At 42.9% G+C, this 19,097-nt stretch overlaps 2 protein-coding genes across 2 annotated transcripts; one reads left to right on the top strand and one right to left on the bottom strand.

Annotated features, from left to right (window-relative positions):
- Nucleotides 1-8,781: 8,781 nt before the first annotated feature.
- On the top strand, nt 8,782-10,545 carry dlx6a (distal-less homeobox 6a; the record flags this gene model as incomplete). The annotated part of the gene is made up of 3 exons (XM_083981970.1): nt 8,782-9,088; nt 9,865-10,058; nt 10,306-10,545. 3 exons carry the CDS (start codon nt 8,782-8,784, stop codon nt 10,543-10,545), a joined length of 741 nt encoding a protein of 246 aa, XP_083838096.1.
- A 4,747-nt stretch (nt 10,546-15,292) lies between these two features.
- On the bottom strand, nt 15,293-16,768 carry dlx5a (distal-less homeobox 5a; the record flags this gene model as incomplete). The annotated part of the gene is made up of 3 exons (XM_083981654.1): nt 15,293-15,607; nt 15,837-16,021; nt 16,411-16,768. 3 exons carry the CDS (start codon nt 16,766-16,768, stop codon nt 15,293-15,295), a joined length of 858 nt encoding a protein of 285 aa, XP_083837780.1.
- Nucleotides 16,769-19,097: the final 2,329 nt, after the last annotated feature.

Below are 19,097 nucleotides of genomic sequence, written 5' to 3' on the forward strand. Positions count from 1 at the left end.
ACCTTGAACTGCTTTGTTTGACTCAAGAATGTGGCCAAATCCATGTTGAAACACTAATGATGAAAGACAATGTTCAAGGCCCCCAAACGCAGAGCTGCCATTATGACGCCCAAGGTCAGATGTTAGCGATAAGAAAGTTTGCAACATGAGGCTGAACGAGAGTTTGCTGATTGCTGTCTGGCCCTTTTGGGTGACTTTGCGATGGATTAAGGTCAGAAGTCATCTGTTAATCGCCCCTTCAGTCTCTTTGATTGAGTGAGCCCTCAGGTGAGGCGTAATGCATTTTCAGGGGCAATGATGACAATAATTGGCTACCTTCACTTCACCAAAATGGACAAAGTCCTAAAAAATCTCTCCACTTGAGTCTGACAGTTCAGAGCAAATGAAAATAAAGGCTCGGAGGTCTTTCCAGCCAACAAATTAATAACTATGATATTATGGGGCTTGTTATAGACATGAGCTCCTGGTCAAGTCATTAAGCTGATCTGTGATCTGTGGTTTGTTAACTCAGAGCACACTGGGCTGAGCATTTCACAGCAGCAGATTTGATTTGTGTTAGAAAGCTGATAAACTCAATGTTTTAGGCCCAAGTGACGTCAATATGGTCGAGTCTTGGTTGGTTTAAAAAATGCAGCGTTACTCATTTCATATAACATTAATATTGCAGGTTCACCTGACAGGCCCCGGATGGACTTGATGTAATATTGCTTTTATTTATTTTGAACATTTGAAAGAAGCATGTTCATTTTATTATCAGTGTTAACGGTAAGACTACACAACACTCTCCCTTACTCTGTGGGAGCTGCTGGCTTTCTCTCTATAATAAAGTAAGGTCTTGACCTTAGGCTGTAAAGTGCCTTAACATAATGTATATAATTATTGGGTGCTACACAAATGAAACTGAATTGAAGTAAATTGAATATAAAAGCCCATCACTCTGTGTTACACGTGTAGCCAAATATTCCTACAGGTACCTTCACTATATTCTTCTGACGTTTTATGAGAAATTTTAAATGTGTCTGTGATGCAATATTAGATTTTTTTAAACCCTCTATAATATTTCTATGAAATTCACTTCCTATTTTTTCCCCTACATATATGGGATTGTTTCAAGCATTAGCTGCAGTATAAAACCAAATAAAGGCTCTAAACTGGAAAAGTATTAATATAATGATGATTAACAAGCAAGAACAGAAGCATCAATAGCCAGTTAATGATAAAATGATTGATATTTGGTTATATCTGAGTGCAAAATACTTGCCCAATATTTATAAAATGTGTTATTTAAATACAAGAACTTTGGGTTATGATATTACTGTTCAGGGTAAACAAACGATATGTTTTACGGTGTGTCCTTAAAGGACACATTTCTTCAAAACAGGTAATTTCCTAAAACTTGCACCTCACACAAACGAGACTGTCTGAGGAGGACCGTCTCTTTCCTCTCTTTGCTCCCATACAAAAATAAGCAGGATTACAGCGAGTCTCAGAGTGTGGACCTTTCAATGGCAGACCTCCTCATCATGAAATCTGCAGTGCATGGCCTCCATAAACAGCTTCACATCATTCACTCACTCACTCAAACTTTCTCTGTGAGCGAGACGATGACTTAACACAGCACAAGACCAGACCAAAACCCAGCCCCGGCCTGAAATGCAGTTTCAGGTAGGAGTGTCTTGAGGTGCAGCAGACAAAGGTCCACAGCTCTCATCTGACAACCTCCTGCAACAGCTCATGAGAACCCGAGTAGCGTCTGAGAATAAGACTTGTGCTTGTCCACCACGCTGTATTTCACCAGGTGTGACTCTCTCTTTCTCTTCACCTTTTTTACACTTCACTTCACACTGTGCTCTTAAATTTCAAGCTCTTTTATTTTTCAGTCACTGTTAGCTATTGTGTGCAGCACTTCCTCCACTGGAGCATTCATTCCTACATGAGAGCCAGGACTTTCCCGTTGGAGCACATACACACACATTTTGTTATTAGTGTGTTGTATTGTGTGCATTCAAGATTTTATTTTGTGTGTGTGTGTGTGTGTGTGTTGATATTTACTAGAGCTGTATCTACAAAATACTGCAAGATCAAACATTTATATTAACAGTTTATATTTTCTCCAATGCATCTTTAAAGCATCTTGTGCAGAGTTTAGTTCTTTTCTCCTAGTGTTTTTTCTCTCTTTAATGACACTCATCTGGTTGTATTTGTAAATGAAACTCAGCCTTTGGTCTAATTAAGATTTTAATAGCTGCAGTTTGTTAATTTACCCAGCTTCTGCATGTTCCAAATATAAACCCCCCTGACACCATTGTTACATATAGGCCCTTTAAAGATGCTGAGATACTATGTGACTTCAAACTGACGTGATATTGTGAGGCAGATCTCAATTCCTTAATATAATAATACTAACAACGAGTTGAGCCCATTTGCTATTGCTTGGCCGGATGCCAGACCTCATGGAGAATTTTGCCATTTTTAATTGATTTCCAAACGAAATCATTATTATTCCTGTGATTTTTTTTTTTTTTCACTATTGCTGCCACGCTAACAACCTGTTATTACGATCCTACAACGGACTGACACAGTTGTGGTGGGACATTTAATATCCCCCACACGATTTATTAGATCCTTCCTTAAGGGTTTGACCATAATCCTGTGCCTCGGGTGTCATTTCTCCATCTATCTGCAGGCGCCATGCTGCGTGTGGCGCGCACCGGCGGCGCGCTCAGAGCCTGTGGAGGTTTAAAACCACCTGCCTGTTCGGACACGGACACGACCCCCCCCCCCCCACACACACCCTACCCCGTCATCACTCCTGTAACTGACTATGGCCTCGCCACAGGGTCCGTCAGTGCCAACCATTATTAATCCTCAAATCACTGTTGATAATGAACGAAGAACCACGAGGCCTGCAATATTTATTAGGTAGTTTTTAAACAGTATGATTATTATTATTAATATTTTACAATATGGTGAATTGAATTGAATTTCTTGAAGACCACTTGCTTTATAATATTAAATACAGGATTTTAACTCTTTGCAGGTACTGTAGATGCCATTAACGTGATGATTATGATGGTATTAACTACGGCAGACACACAAACATCAACAGTATTAGCCGAGTAATAAAAAATACCAATTATAATAGCAACAATTATCATGATAATAAGAAGGATTTTGATGTAAAATGCAGAAGAATAACAAATAGTATAGCAAATAACGTCCAATTATTATATTTTCCACACATATAAAAACATTTCACATTTTCTGAACTCTAATAAAATCAAATGCTGTGCTTCAATATGCGTGGCTTCTTCATTTCGACGCGTTGCTTTTCATTTGGCTCAACATTTCAGCAGTTTCCTTAATGCTCCTCGTCGCCATGTATTCTGTCTTAATTTCTCTGCCTCTCTCTCTTCTTCTCTGTCACGACAGATGAAAAGGCGCTGTAATTATTCCAGGAGGTTGGGAACTAAATGATTGTCTTTGAAGTAGGCCCGGGCCTTGGACTACATTAGAAGCCAAGCATGTGATTTGCAACTGTTGAAGTAAAACCTTCACTCTGCTGCAGGAAGAGGGGGGAAACGGCAAAACGAGGAGGGTGGGTTCTCGGCATAAAAAAAAAAAAAGAAAGAAAATGGTATCTTTGTTTGCTCCCCTTTGTTTACCGGGGGATTCTTTCTCATTTCCCCCCTTTTTTTTCATTTTTTACTAATTCATTTCAATGGCTTTCAAACTGGAAAATGGAAATGTTGCTCCTGCCCTCTATTTCGGCGGCAGCGTCCTGGCAACAGAGCAATTTTCTATCATCAGGGATAAACGGCATCGAACAGTACATTCTGATAAAAAAAGAGCCCATGATTGCTGGCCTTCCTGTCTGTCATCTAGCGACCAAATCCTCTCCTTCAAGACCGACCACTGTGCTGTCAGACCTAATAATGTCGCGTATTAAGTCGAGAGAGGAAAAAAAAAATCTGGGGTGGGGGGGCAATGCCCGCCCGGTACTCACTAGTCGCCAACATAAAGTTCACATCAACTTTTTGGATATAGCTCCTTTGTTGTTGATCTGACATGCAGGATCACATAGTTACTGACAGAATATCTCACCCACTTCATATTTCCTCCCTCCATTGTTTTAATAATATTGAAAATACAGCTAAAATCCAAGGAGCGCGTTCTCATTCCCACGCCTATAGGTGCTGATGAGGATTTTCATGCCTCTGTTTCCTGCACTCACACTTTTCAACACAAGACTAAATTGAACGCCTTTCGTTTCCCCTTTTCGTCTCAGTGACAAATGCTAAAATATAAAAACCATCTGGCTGCTGCAGGAAACCGAGCGATGCAATCACTCAGGTGGACCTAAACATGTAGAGACAGAGGGCGACAAGAGAAACAAGCAGTCTTAATTAGGGACACAGGCCCTGAGTGCGACCAGTGCAGCTTCAGCCATGCCAAATTAAATCCATTAGTCTTTGAGAGGCTGTGGAGGCTCAGTGGTGCAGGCCTCTGCTTATTTGTGGTCATTTAAGCTACCACTACCAACAAGCTACACCGGGTCTATCTGAGGGCCCTGCACCTGGGGCCATGCATATGCCAATTTCGCTATTTACTGGCGAGATAATGCAATCCTAATTTATGATGCAAAACTTATTGTAAACAGTCGCCTGCCTGGGAGCGCATGGTTTTCTTTATGACAAAACCACACTAATTTTTCTTGGTGTAGTTGCAGGCTTTTACAAAACACATCAAAGCTCTGCATAAGTGGGTTTGCATTAGTGCGATGTGCGCAATTTATGTGCGTAAAAGCGGCGCGCCACCATTTGGGCACAGATACATTCTACTGGAGCATTAGAGGCTGATCGTTAATCATTTTGGGCTGATGTTGGTTTGTGTGTGTGTGCGTGTGTGTAAATGTGTGTGAGGGGGGCGGGGGTGTTGCTCCCCCTGAATCCAGTTACAGTGAACCGTGTTACACTGACAGCTGTGTGGTATGCATCTGCGCTTCCCTTCGCCACTTCCCGCCCCTCGCGCTGCAGAGATGGAAGAATCGTTGACGCCTGGCTGTCTGTGACGCGCCACTGGCTTTTTTTCGCTTTGGAGAAGGGAGACATGTTGTTTAAGTGGCTCCCCGGTCTCCCTCTGCAGTGACAAGCCTCAGCGTCCCCAACCGACCGGGTCCCCGAGCTATACCAAGGAGGTGCAGCTTTTCCATGCGAGTCAGTCGATAGCTGTTAGAGAGACCGACCGCAAGCGCCGCAGCCTCTCGCTACAATTATGATCTGAGCCTCGGTGGAGCTCGGTGTTAACGCTCGGGGATGATTAACACATGTGGCCAGATAGACAGGGAGAGGCGCGGTGTTAAAATAGCCGGTGACACACACACACACAGGGAGAGGAGGAGAGAGGCAACTAGTTATATTTTTATACTGGCCTTCTGAATCTGTGCGTAAATCCACCGTCTATCCATGTGCGCACAGATATTTCCAATTTACCTAAAGCTGCTCTGAAGACATAAACTGCCACTGACCGTGTTAACTATAAAATATCACCAGGTTGCTGTAGTGTAAAATATTCTCACTTTTCATGCACCCCCCCCATCCCAGACAATAGATGCCAGGGGAATCCCAGGTCTGATACATCCGCAGCGATTGGGTAGGCTATTGGAGTGATTTTAGAGAGTCATTCATCAGCGTTTATAAGACAGCTGGAAATAAAGACCACTTCTGTTAAACCACCACGGCCATTGATTGTGCTGAAGGTCAATCATCTACTTAGGGACAAAGTGATTTCTAGATCTAGAGCAGCTGAACGGTGTTCATTTTGTGACTGACATTTTCCACGAACTGAAATATAAAATAATTTCTCTCCAGAATAAGGCTATGAACTCCTGTAATCCAAGATTAATGGGGCAGCGCACAACAGAGGCCACGGCGCAGCAGGTGAAACATGCGTGTCAGGTATAAATGTCTCATTTTCTAAAATATTTTTTTTTGCACAAATGCAAATTGTTTTTGCAGGTTTTTAAAAATATAAATATAAAAAGAAAATGATCATTTCTGAATGATAACATCCGATTGGCCCACGTTTGCCTTAATGTGCCTTGCAATTACACACGGCTGTCAGCATGCATGTTGTATAGGCCACATCTTAAACATTTCCAAAGCAGCAAGGTCGAGCAAGTCATGTTCTCTCTGTTCAAACAAATCCGTCCTTTCACCACTTCACTTAATCTCATTGTGCCCAGAAAAGCCTCCCAACACGCCTGCGGGACACCAGGACTGTGACATTACCCGCGCTGCCGTCCCGCAACTTATTATCCTGCGGTAGCACACACACACACACACACACACACACACGCACGATGCTGCAAAATCTTAAGAAACTAGATGTCCCATACATCCGAGCCCAGAGGTTTCAAGCCCTCGGGGGGAGGAGGACGCGACCATATAGCGTCGCTGCAAAGCAAAAGCATGTCTTTGTAGTGGCGCTCAGGAGCGATTAGAAAAGGTGCAGGGATCTGGTTTCTCTTCTGCGTGTCCAAGTGGAACACGGACAGGGGAATTGGCCACTATGTTAAACCACTGAGGGGTGACCAAGGTGTGCTGAGGTCTGCGAGGCCACTGGAGTGCGCCTCAAAAATACAGACTACAGCCTATATAAAAAAGTCATTCATCAATGTGAGTGAACAGGAAGGATGGTCGAAAAGCAGCTCTTACCTGCAGCCCCCCTCCCGAAGACACAGAAGTGCTCGGATTTTTCTAAACTATTCATTCATCAAAGAGTGTGGTGGAAGAAGAATCAAATGAATCCGCCTGGGTGTCGCGCGGCTCACATCCCCAGCAGCCTCTGTGCTCCTCTCTTGGTCCGCTGCTGTAAAATGATTATCCGGCTGGGTTGTGCACTTTTTAAATCCCACAAAGTAAATAACAACCGTAGCTGACGATAATAGCAAGGTACCAAGTTCTTGTTACAGAAAAGGAGAAAATTGAAACTAAACGCTGCATTTAGACAACCATTTTTGATAAGAGGATAATTGAGGCGACACTGGCGTATAATTAGGGGATAATTTATGCTATATCCACTTTTATTCCACCCTCCCAAAATAAATCCAGTCCATAATCATTACAGGCGAATTGTTCTTAATTTTATAGCTGCAATTTGAGTAAAGTGTGGCCGCTAATCAAATAGGTTTTCGTAGTAACTTGATTGCAACCATAATTATTTTTCATCGCCTTTTTTTTTGTGTGAAATCACTGAATGCTACATTGCGGCAAAAAAAAGTGCTGAAAGTGGTGCAAAAACATGCTTTGAATACATATTGCATTTGTGCTTATAGGCAAAAAATAAGATTTTATTCTTATTTGCGAATCGAAGATCGCAGCCCTCAGAGGCAAACTGTATAATTTACATATATTGAGGACCCTATCAGGCCTCATATTACAACAGGGATAAAAGACACTGTCAGTTTATCTCGGTATCCACCCTTCTATCTGCAAAATAACCTATTGTACCTCAGGCATATTGTTATTTGATGTGTCACATGTACTGTATTTTGAATTGTCTGAGGATCCTTAATCATATGGTCAGTAGCCCCAGAAAAAAAACGAACAGTTATAATATATATTACTTTCAGAGCAGAGGGGGGCTTGAAGAGGGACTGCTCATTAGGCGCCAACAAAGCAAATACTACACTGCAAAAAAATGTGTCATGCAATTCTTTGAGTAAAAAAAAAAAAACATAAAATAAATGCAAAAGTTATTTTTTCTACATATAAATCAGTAGAGCTGGGGGCCTGTTTTCTCCTATTTCCAAAGTAATTCCACCTGTTTCTGGAGTTCCCCTTGACATAAAACAGATCACTCCACTAGTGTAAATATGTGTAGTGCCACTAAATGTGGAAAAGTCTTTTAATGAACATTTAATACGATTGGGATTATTGCACAAGCAATGGTAAATGTTTATACATTTGAAGAGAACATATTTAATCCTCCTGAGCGACGATAGACGACTCGTGGGTAAATTGTTTATTTGTAAATAATTTGTTTGTATTTGGTCTAGAAATCAATTTTATATTAAATGGGATATTAATATTCTTAAATGGGGTGCTTGTGTGGTGCTTTGCTAGCCTATATGTATATACTGTAATTAATTCCAGAGGAAAGGAGGAGTTAAAAGCTGAGGAGAAAAAGAGGCACATATACACTGCTGGCTCATCAGGCTAAATCAAAGTGCGCACTATATGTTGCGCGTCGTGCGTAATTTGGGGGGTTTGGGTACAAAACAAAATCGACTCGGCAATTCCAAAAGAGCTGGTTTTACGTGTGAAGCTTGTCTGTAGGAATTAGGCGTCTTTCCCACCATATATTATTTCCCCCATAGTTGTGGTGGGAGCTGGTAAGGTGGGTTAACTCCAGCTCAAGTCTCCGTGAAGCGCAAAGCACTGATGACGTTGGGTTGGATGACCAATCGGGAGGCGCTGCCCTTTGGAGACAAACCATTTTACTTGTAGTGTCTGCATCAAGTCTGGAAGCAAGGGCTCAATTTTAACAGAATCCACCTTAAAATCTCTCCCTTAACTTATGCCTACCTTCCGCCACTTTGAGTGAGAATATCACAGGACAAGGGGGGGAAATAAAGTCGCGTCTGGAAAATTCGGGTGTTAATAGGACAATATCTGTTCGGCGGTGGAGAGAGGGGAGAGAGACAACAACACAGCGAGAGAGAAAACCGATTTGGTCTTGAGAGAGAGGGGGGTGAGTGCTCTCAAGGCAGAAAATTCGATGATGACCATGACTACGATGGCTGACGGTCTGGACGCTCAGGACTCGTCCAAGTCTGCTTTCATGGAGTTTGGGCAGCAGTCGCACTCACAGCAGAGCTCCCCGTCGATGGCCAGCGGCCACTACCCGCTGCACTGTCTGCACTCCGGCTCACACGCTCACCACCAGCACGACAACACCCCGTACTCCGGGACCAACACCTACAACAGGTCGTTACCCTACCCCTACGTGAGCCATCCGCACCACAGCCCGTACCTGCCATCCTATCACAACAACACGGGAGGACAGACAAGGTTAGACGGCACAGGTAAGAGACCCCCTTTTCAACAGCCGCGAGTGGAAAATGCACCGCCTCATGACAGCACCGTTAGCGCGTACCTTTTTTCTTTTTTAGTAGCCTATGCGGGGTGGCCCACCGAGGGGATCGAGCCTGGCTCCCCTGCCCCGCTGCCCGACTCGGCCACTCCGAATTTCGGACGATTGATTTTTTTTTTTCAGGCGTAGGTGGGCGATTACACGGAGGAAGAAAAAAAAATCGTGCGTAAATGGCACCGTATGACTGGAGATCCAGCTTGTTACCTCCTCAGCCTGCTGCTGCCTGCACCGCTGTCCCGTTTAGCACTCCCCTCGGCTCCCACAAAAACCTGTGCTAATGCCCGGGGTGTGATCATCACGACCGTGCAATCCTCACCAACTACTGGAAATTAGGCAGCCCGCACGCCTTGAATGTTGTAATTAGCATTTAATTGACATGTCATTACCAGCAATATCCTAAATATGACAGCGTATGAGGACTGGGGCTGCCACGGCGCGTGAAGCCAAAGTGAAGATGCCAACGTTTATCAGGCGATTGTTTTATTTTTTATTTCTTTCTTCTTTTTTTAAAAAACACTTTGATCGGTCGCCTTTGATTTTTATCCTCACCTTTCGTAGATATTTTATGCTGTTTGATACCCCCCCTCCTTTCCCTCCCCTCCCCAGACACACATATACACACACCTGCACACACACTTTACACACAAAAATGAGCACAATCTTCGCTGTTGTGGTTTTGAATAATAACATTGCTTGTTTTTTTTGCAGAGCAGCAGAAAACGACGGTGATTGAAAATGGGGAAATTCGTTTTAATGGGAAAGGCAAGAAGATTCGCAAACCTCGGACAATTTATTCCAGTTTGCAGCTTCAAGCACTGAACCACCGGTTCCAGCAAACACAGTACCTCGCTTTACCGGAGCGCGCCGAGCTGGCTGCCTCTCTAGGACTGACACAAACCCAGGTAGGCGAGGACAATGCACTGCTTCACTTTTTTTTTTCTTTTTACATTTTGCTTTACACCGCTTCCTTCAACATTCCTCTATTATTTATAATACATTATTTTACGATTATGCTATTTTTACAATGTGCTTTTATTTTGATGGTCTTTCTGGTATTATAGACCCCCTGCTAGAAACAAATGCTCTTTATCCACGTGTCCACTTCTAACTGCATGCCCCCCTCCCTCCTCCTCCTCCTCTCCCCTGCAGGTAAAGATCTGGTTCCAGAATAAGAGGTCAAAGTTCAAGAAGCTGCTCAAGCAAGGCGGCAACCCGCACGAGAACGACCCTATCCCGGGCTCCATGTCGCTCTCCCCGCGCTCCCCGACCATCCCTCCAATCTGGGACGTCTCGGCCTCTTCCAAAGGAGTAAACATGCCGGCCAACAGCTACATGCCCGGCTACTCTCACTGGTATTCCTCCCCACATCAAGATTCAATGCAGAGATAGACTGATGAGGCAGGGAGAAGGAAGAAAGAAAAAAAAAAAGGTCAGTGAGCTGTCTGGAGGCCTCCGGATCTCCGCCATGCAGTTTCCAACGTAGCCTACAATTTGTGTCAGCGCAGAGACTGGATGCTGGAGAGGAGGTAGAAAAAAAAGCAACAACAACAACACCACCACCACACACATATGAAACCCCCTCCGATGCCTCTCTGCTGAAGGATAACACGCAGCCCAAGCCTCGGCGTGATGACACAAACAAGGGAACTAACCATTTTTTTGTCCAGCGCACATGGCTGTTGAGTGGACTCGCATCTCTGTCACGCTTTCATTCATGTCAACAACATCTGAACGTCAATATACCAAATATTATCAGTGACATTTTCAAGCCACTTTGGGCAAAGACTGCTTACACTCTCCGTGCGCTGTGGCGCCCAGAACCTGTCGCCATGGTGGACTCCTCCTGACTGCTTTTCATTTTTCCTCTCTTTTTTTTTCTTTCCTTTTTTGGTTGTTTCTCCAACATGCAAAACCAAGCAAATTGTCTGTCTGTAAATATAATCTGCGATTTTAGTTGTACATACACTTTTTATGTTTTGTCAGATTGAGTAAACCGTGACTCAAAACAGATGCCTGCTGTTGCATGATTTCCAAATATGAAAAGCATTTCAAAACGAGGCCTATTCTTTTTTCTCCCCCTTAATGCTCCATATTGGGCCAACATCACAGTCTAACAGGCCTATTTCCCGTCTCCCCGGTGTGTGTGAATATCAGTAAATGACACAGTGCTCAAGTGAAAAGCCCATTTCACTAGAGTAAACATCTTAAATAAATCCACGGCGCTCAGTGGGCTGATGGAGAACGCTACAGTAGTATATAGATTTATCAAATGCGCTCAACAGCAGAGGAAATGAACTTACCCTGCACCGCTGCTGCTGTCTACATTCACCTCAAAAGACACTTGCTCCAGGTCCAGCTTATCTTGTCATTTCACCCTCAATTATTAGAAGTATTGACAAAATGTTTTCTCCCGTCTCTCCGTCCTAATGCAGGGCGTTAAATGCCAAGCTCCACGGGATCGATGTTGAACAAAGCAGCCAGCTGCAGTGGCGTTCAATATGAAGGAGATATTTGGGACAATTTGTGGGTTTTTATCCAAGTGAGGCTTTTTTTCCATTCTCATAAATGCAGGCATAATTAGGGTAATTTTTGATGTAGCCCGCTGATTACAGCGTTTTTACCGTCAAAGATAATTACCTGTAATTTTCTACCACTTTTAATACTAAAAGGCATCTTTATTTGGATTTGAGGTAGCACAGATGGAACAAAAGAGAAAATTATTCGGTTATTCATATACAAATTGCTGAGGAGAGTGAGCGCTCGGGATATTATCTGAAATTACAACGCTGAAAAGCTCCATGCAGCTGTCAAGACGCGGATGTCCCACTGGCGCGCATTCAGCTCTACCTGGGGCCCCCGAGGCTTAGGAGGGGTGGGAGGATGGGTGGGTGGGGTGGGGGGTAGAGGGGGGGTGGGGGGGCCCTATCTGCTCCTGGGCCATGTGCACCCTGATCTGTGGGGTCTGCATGGAGCCCGGAAGCAGCAGGTAGAGAGAACATCAGAAACACACACAGTGACAGGTTTCATCATGGTTGTGCATATAGATAGATAGATAGATAGATAGATAGATAGATAGATAGATAGATAGATAGATAGATAGATAGATAGATAGATAGATAGATAGATAGATAGATAGATAGATAGATAGATAGATAGATAGATAGATGTAAAGTGCAGCAGCAGAGTGGTGGGGGTGGGGTTGGGGGGATTGCAGGGAGGGAGGGATGTGCCACTATGGCTGATTCACTACAGCAAAAGGTCTCACATAAAAGCTCCAGTAGCACCTGACAAGATTTCACACAACATTACCAAAAACATCAGCCGGAACAAATCTCGTAAAGACATCCATTATTCCCACCAAACAAATAAAAAAAAAGAAGAAGAAATCAGATGTTAGGAACATTCAGACTCTCTGTTGACAGCAATGACTCTAAGCTCTGAGTGGATTTGCAGTCAAGGGTGTCGCAGCCTGCTCTAAGCCCAGGAACAGTCACAGGACAGAAAGGTAGAAGACTCATCCTTACCTTGCTCCGCTTCTCTAACACAGGCTAACCCAGCAAACGCTGCTGCTGCTGCTGCTGCTGCTGCTGCTGCACGGTTTTACTGCTGGTGGTTGAATAAGCAAATCCAGGTGGGAAAGTGTTTGCACACCCCGGTAAGCTCTTATATATTGCCTGCAAAATTAGCTGTTATTACTGTCACTGTTTAGTGATGGCGAGCTTGAAAAAAGAAAAAGAAAAAAAAAAGCCCTCTGCAATCAAGAACCAAGCGCATCTTTGCAAATTATAGGTAATTGTCAATGTCCAGATTATGATAATGGAGGCTCTAATCCTGGAGAATAATTATTGTGGAGTGTTACAGTTGAAGCTGTCCAGTAAAGCTAACTGTCATTATTTAGACTCGATTTGCAAAACGGGGGGAAACTAGCTGAGTGGAAAATGTTCGGTTGGAAATAAACGGGGGCTCTCGATATAATGGCACCACTAGTGTGTGTGTGAGTGTGTGTACATGTGAAAAAGAGTGTGTGTGTGTGTGTGTGTGTGTGTGTGTGTGTGTGTGTGTGTGTGTGTGTGTGTGTGTGTGTGTGTGTGTGTGTGTGTGTGTGTGTGTGTGTGTGTGTGTGTGTGTGTGTGTGTGTGTGTGAGTGAGAGAGGGAGAGAGAGAGATGGATGGATGGATGGATAGACGTACAGTAGTGGTGTGTGTGAGAGAGAGATATAGAGGTGTGTGTGTGCAGCTGTGCCCGAACCTGGTTGCGTGCACGTGCAATGTGAAAATCAAAATTTCTCGAGTGACCTGCTCCCACTGTAGTAATTACATTCAGTCTGCATCAGAAATTAGACTGAAAAACAACAACTGCAAGCAGTGTGGAGTTTTAGATGAAGAGTATCTTTAAAGAGTATTTTTGCTCCAGTGTGTATGTGTTTGTGTGTGTGTGTGTGGTGTATTCACTAGGCTGCAATCAGGAAAGGGAGAAGGAAGAGGACTGTGTCAGGTGGATATGGTAACATGCATGGGTCAGTGTGTGGGTCAGATGCAGTATTGTTTAGTGTGTTAGTGTGTATGGGTGGGGAGGGGGCACAGGGGGTTTAGTGCAACATGGTCGTTTGTAAAAACTCACTTATATGATTTCTGTGCATATGGCCGGGCAAATTCAATTAGATCAATTTCCAAACCCCCAATGTTTCTCACAGTGGCGCGGTTTGTTCAGCGGTTTGCAGCGGTATTACTGCCTGCTAATAACATGGTGAAACTGTGGAGGGTTTTCTCTCTTTCTCTCTTTCTTTCTTTCTTTCTTCTTCTTTTTTTTCATTTTTTTTATTTTACCCGGAAGGTGGGCTGCGGCCGGGACTGGCAGAGCTCTGGAGCCGGTCTACCCCCACAGGAATGCGGATTGTCTCAGATCTCCGTGCCGCCCCCCTCGCCTCCTCTCTGCCATTCAAAGCGGCTAATTGTAGGGGACACAAAGCGAGAGCGACTGCAGACTGTCTGCTGCAAGAAGCAAGAGGCAAGACGCAGGCATTTTCCTTCCAGACCAGCTGGAACCAACTGAGAGGCTCAGCCAGGTTCTCCACTACAAATACAATCAATGATAAGAAGGCCTTCAAAGGCACCGATGTGATGATGATGATGATGATAATAATAATTGTTATATCATTATCATGGATTTCAAATCGGTCAATATAAGGATACATCAGTGGCATAATACTGGCGGGGTTTAATAACAAATTGAGTTAATTTAAAATGATGACTTATTATAATAATTTGCTATGATGACCGAAATGTAATTTAGTTAACAATACTATCAAGAAAATGTTCCTCATGACTTCCACTAAAGCAGTAATAATCTCTAACGAGCCTGTAAAATGATGAAGAAATCACAACAGTAACATTATAGCACAAATCAATCAACTTCAATTAAGAAGCACCGAAATTCAATTAGGATGAGTGTCATTATTATGATGGGCTTCCTGTGATAGTAGCCATTTTTTCCTCATTCATATATTACTATGACATTTTTTCCCTTTTGCTTGATGTCTGTACTAAAATTATTTCCCCCCTTAACTGCTATTTAAGTATAAAATAAACCACTGAAGATATTTGTAATTCACATCTCCCAAGACAATGATTAAGTTTGTCGGCGTAACATTTTCAGAAATAAAACACAGCCTTTAATCAAAAATAACAAATAAAAATCCACAGAAATAAATAGTGGCCGTGGCTGTCCTGGTAAATGGAAACTACAAAGATTAGATTTACATTTTCTACAGATAATTCATGTCAACACGCAGCTGTGATTTACAACCGTGTGGCAAATGTCACCTGAGATTCACAAACATTATTTATGTCTGTGAGTCTGTGTCGTGGTTTTCAGTGTAAAAACAAAAACAGCAACAAAAAAAACCAAATGGTTAAAATGACAAGAGACTGTACTGAGGCCGGAGGTTTCAAAGTTCAATTGTCCATTTAAACGTTTAATATTCTTCCAAAATGCAATAAATTACATGCACACATTTACACATTTTACACGTTTTCTTCTATGACTGTCATCAAATACATTGCATATTCCTCTGAAATTTGAACACGAGTCCCATAGAAGGAGGGAAAAAAAGGTTTGAAATGAACAACAGGTTTTTCAATATAACGTCCCCGCTCCAAGAACCAGTGAGTGCTGTATCGAGTTCGGGGTCTGCAGGTGGGAAGTCATGGAGCTGCCGGCTGAGGTGTACCACGACGCCGAGTTTTCCAAAAAGTTAGTAGCCGACGTGTTAATGCTCTGTGGCTGTAGGCTGTGCGGCCTGGAGGGGCCCTGTGTGTCCCAGACGGCCGGAGACTGTGGAGAGTTGCATGCCATGGGGTCGCTGGAGCTGGGGCTGTGCTCCGGTGGAAGCTCCCCGTTTTTCATGATCTTCTTCATTTTTGATCTCCTGTTCTGGAACCAGATTTTGACCTAAAAAAGAAAAGAAAAGAAAAACAATTAACAATTAATGTCTCATATAGGCTTTGCTTTACCCGCAAACACAATAGACTGAAGACAAAGAGGCATGGTGCGTAAAGACGCACAAAAACCAAAACTCGCCCAAAATACACATTATTTTAGTTCATAAAAACCGTTTAAGCGATTTTTTTCCCGCATTTCAAAACAAAGCAAACAAAGAATATTCGATGTGAAATCCCACCTGTGTTTGCGTGAGCCCCAGCGAGGCAGCCAGCTCGGCTCTCTCCGGCAGCGCCAGGTACTGTGTGTTCTGGAAGCGCCTCTGCAGGGCGGCCAGCTGGAAGCTGGAGTAGATCGTCCGGGGTTTTCTTACTTTCTTCGGCTTGCCGTTAACCATCCTCACCTCAGGCTCACTTATCTCTTTCTCTGCCAAAAATATTCACAACACAATTTAAGTATGTGCCCCCATTATAGCAACATTTCAGAGATCTTTTTTTGTACAACATACCACTTCATAATCTACAATCCTGAAAATCCGAGTAAATCATTTTTCAAAAAACAAATTGATTCCAAACCGACTAAAAAGGGAAACGATGTGCATCTTGTGCAAAACTTCAAAATTACAGTTATAATAAACAGAAACAATGAATTCCTTATATATTTCTTTATTTTAAGAACACGTCTGTTTTTTTCTGCAAAAACAGATGCATGATATATCTGGATAAAAAAAAATGAATACACCTTTTTCATAACAAGGTAACACGATTCCAAAATAGTAATCTGCTCTTTACAGAATAGAAATGTGCGGGCTGTACCTTGTGGACTCGGCTGGGCTTGCACTCTGCTGTAAGTCCCGGCGTACTGGTGGTAGGCGGGGGTCGTGTACGAGCTGTAATCAGCGTAGGATTTTGTCGAGTAATTTCCAGCGGACGTGTTTACGCTCGGGTACTGGTACTGGTAGGCATTGAGAGGCTTCCCATACGAGGTGGAGCTGGGCGAGCAGTAGCCGTGAGAGACTCCACCGGCCGGACTGTAGTAGCCAGAATCCGTGGCGGTGGACTCCGGTAAAGTAGGAGATTCCTGAGACGGATGGTGCATGGTGGAGAGTTGGAAGGAGCTCTGGAAGTCTGCGGGTTTCACACTCGGGATCCTCCGGTCGAATACTCCAGTCATACTTCGAGAGCGATCGCGTGGGTTTGTTTTATTTAATTAGCAAATAATAATAAAAAAAACGAGGCAGTCTGACTCCAAAGTGGTGTGAAAACTACACTGGCATTGTTGAAAGGCTCTCAGGCCGTCGGGCTCTGGTGAAGACTGCAGCCAGCCTCGCAGCAAAGACTTGGTTAAATCCTAAATCGCGCTCTTACGCACTGCAGGGAGGATCTGGTTCCATTGGCCAAGGCGCACACAGACACAGCTACACCCAATTCACTCAGCCAGCTTCCTTATAGGAGGGAAACCACCCGGGCTATCTGGCTGCATTGTTGTGTTTTTATTCTATCAATCAATGGGAACAATTAAAGTGCTGGCCGTGTAGCCAGTCGACGTTTTCAGAAGGTCGAATTAGAGGGACAAAACCTCATTACCAGAAAGGCCTTCTGCTTTAAGACTGACCGATGATTACGATTGTCTGCGTTATTCTTTATTTATGCATTATATTAAAGCAGACTCGACGTTATTCTATTCTATTTTATTTCATTTGTGTTGGTTGGATAAATAAAAAGGTCAGAATGAGCGTGAAATCCAATATTACAATAATCTAATTTTAAAGAGAAATAAAACATAAATATCAATTGCCTTCAGTCAAACACTGAGTTAATTGGTTGTTATGTACTATTTGCACAAAAAAATCACATGTTCCATTCCATAATATATAGCCACCATTAAATCCAAGAGTGTTACATGTCCTGTATGCAAAATATTATAAACAAGTCCAATATATGCAATGCGCCAGTTATGATATGTTCAACAATAACAACATAATAACAACAGTTACTCAGCCACGAGAAAAATATTTTCCATTGGCCCACGACTGATAATGTATAATACCAATATCGAACAGCTTCCACCAACAGGGTCATTAAAGGATTAATCTTATCTTATCTGTTGGAAAGCTGCTGCCGAGCAAAAGCAATGCTCAGCGCCTCAGTCCACACACATTCACTGGTGAACAGCGCCGACCAGTGGACAAACTGTGGAACTGCACGCCGAGCTCACTGCACTCGAACCCATGGACTTTTCACTGTCTTTTAACAAGAGACATGCCAGATGAATAAGAGCTCACCGTCAAGATATATTTATATGAGTATGTTAAAAGCGGAAGAGACACAAATAAAACAAACAAACCAAACGTCTATAAGACAACAGTTGTGAGTATAGAAATCACCAATATTGGTACACATTACATCAAATGTGGCCAGTATCATGCATTATGGATACGCTGTATCCACCATCCAGTGTCAACACAGTGAACAGGGGACGGAAGTAGGCCTACAAGACACAGATAAGAGAGACCACACTCATACTGAGCTTTCTGAGCTGCACTCAGTTTACATTTTCTCATTTGTAATAAACCACAAACTTTCATTGTCCAGGCCATAAACCACATCCTGATTACTGTAGTGCAAGAAGTAAAAACTGTGCACTAATACTGTTGTATGCAAACATTTCTCTTTTTTATGTGGAAATAATACTAGGGCCATTTCAAATCAAAAAAGAAAGTCACAGTTGCTACAGTAGGCTATATCTTGATTGGCTTCTCAGAACTTGTAAGGCAGTAAGTAAAGATACATTGAAGACAAGGAAGTGAATAAAAGATCTGTAAGACCAGTAAAACTTTGAGATAAAACTTCATGTCTCCTTGGCAGAAAACACTGTACTGTGCATCATTCATGTGTACAGAGTTGATCCACAACCAGGTTTTATAGCCTATGTGAGTAACCAGAAAGAAACCTCAGCAGCCAAGTCATCATAACAGTCCATGTCTGACATCTGCAAAGCAATGTTTATCCAGATGTTGTTTTGCAGATGTCAGACAAGACTCTAACCCAGAATTATTTTAGAAAGTGCTGCCGCTAATATTAAGCTAAAACTGAGCTCTCTGAATGCAATCACGGGGGGGAGTGTTCGAAGCACAAACAAAGAAAAGAGAGGGAAAAAAAGAAGAGCAACAATGTTCAAAAGGTGCCAACTGTTCTGCATTTAAGTGCTATTCTTGAGGGTTGTTCAGCAGCTAGTTGTTCTGAAAACATTAAATTGTACATCAGCTAGTTCTAGATATAGGCCTAATTGTCCTGCAGTCAGAAAGTGAAAAGACTGACTTCTAAATTGGGATAGTCATCTGAAGCAGGCTTCAAAACCCACCATGATCTAGCCTACAAAAAACAAACACGAAAACACTTTTGGCACAACCCTCACAGTGGCCTGAATCAAACCTACAGGAAAATGTGTTTGCTCGACAGCATAAAACATTTTGGGTGAAAGCTTAAGAACAGAAAAACTT

Source organism: Trachurus trachurus, assembly GCF_905171665.1.
Source record: "Trachurus trachurus genome assembly, chromosome: 11".
Classification (NCBI taxonomy): Eukaryota; Metazoa; Chordata; class Actinopteri; order Carangiformes; family Carangidae; genus Trachurus; species Trachurus trachurus.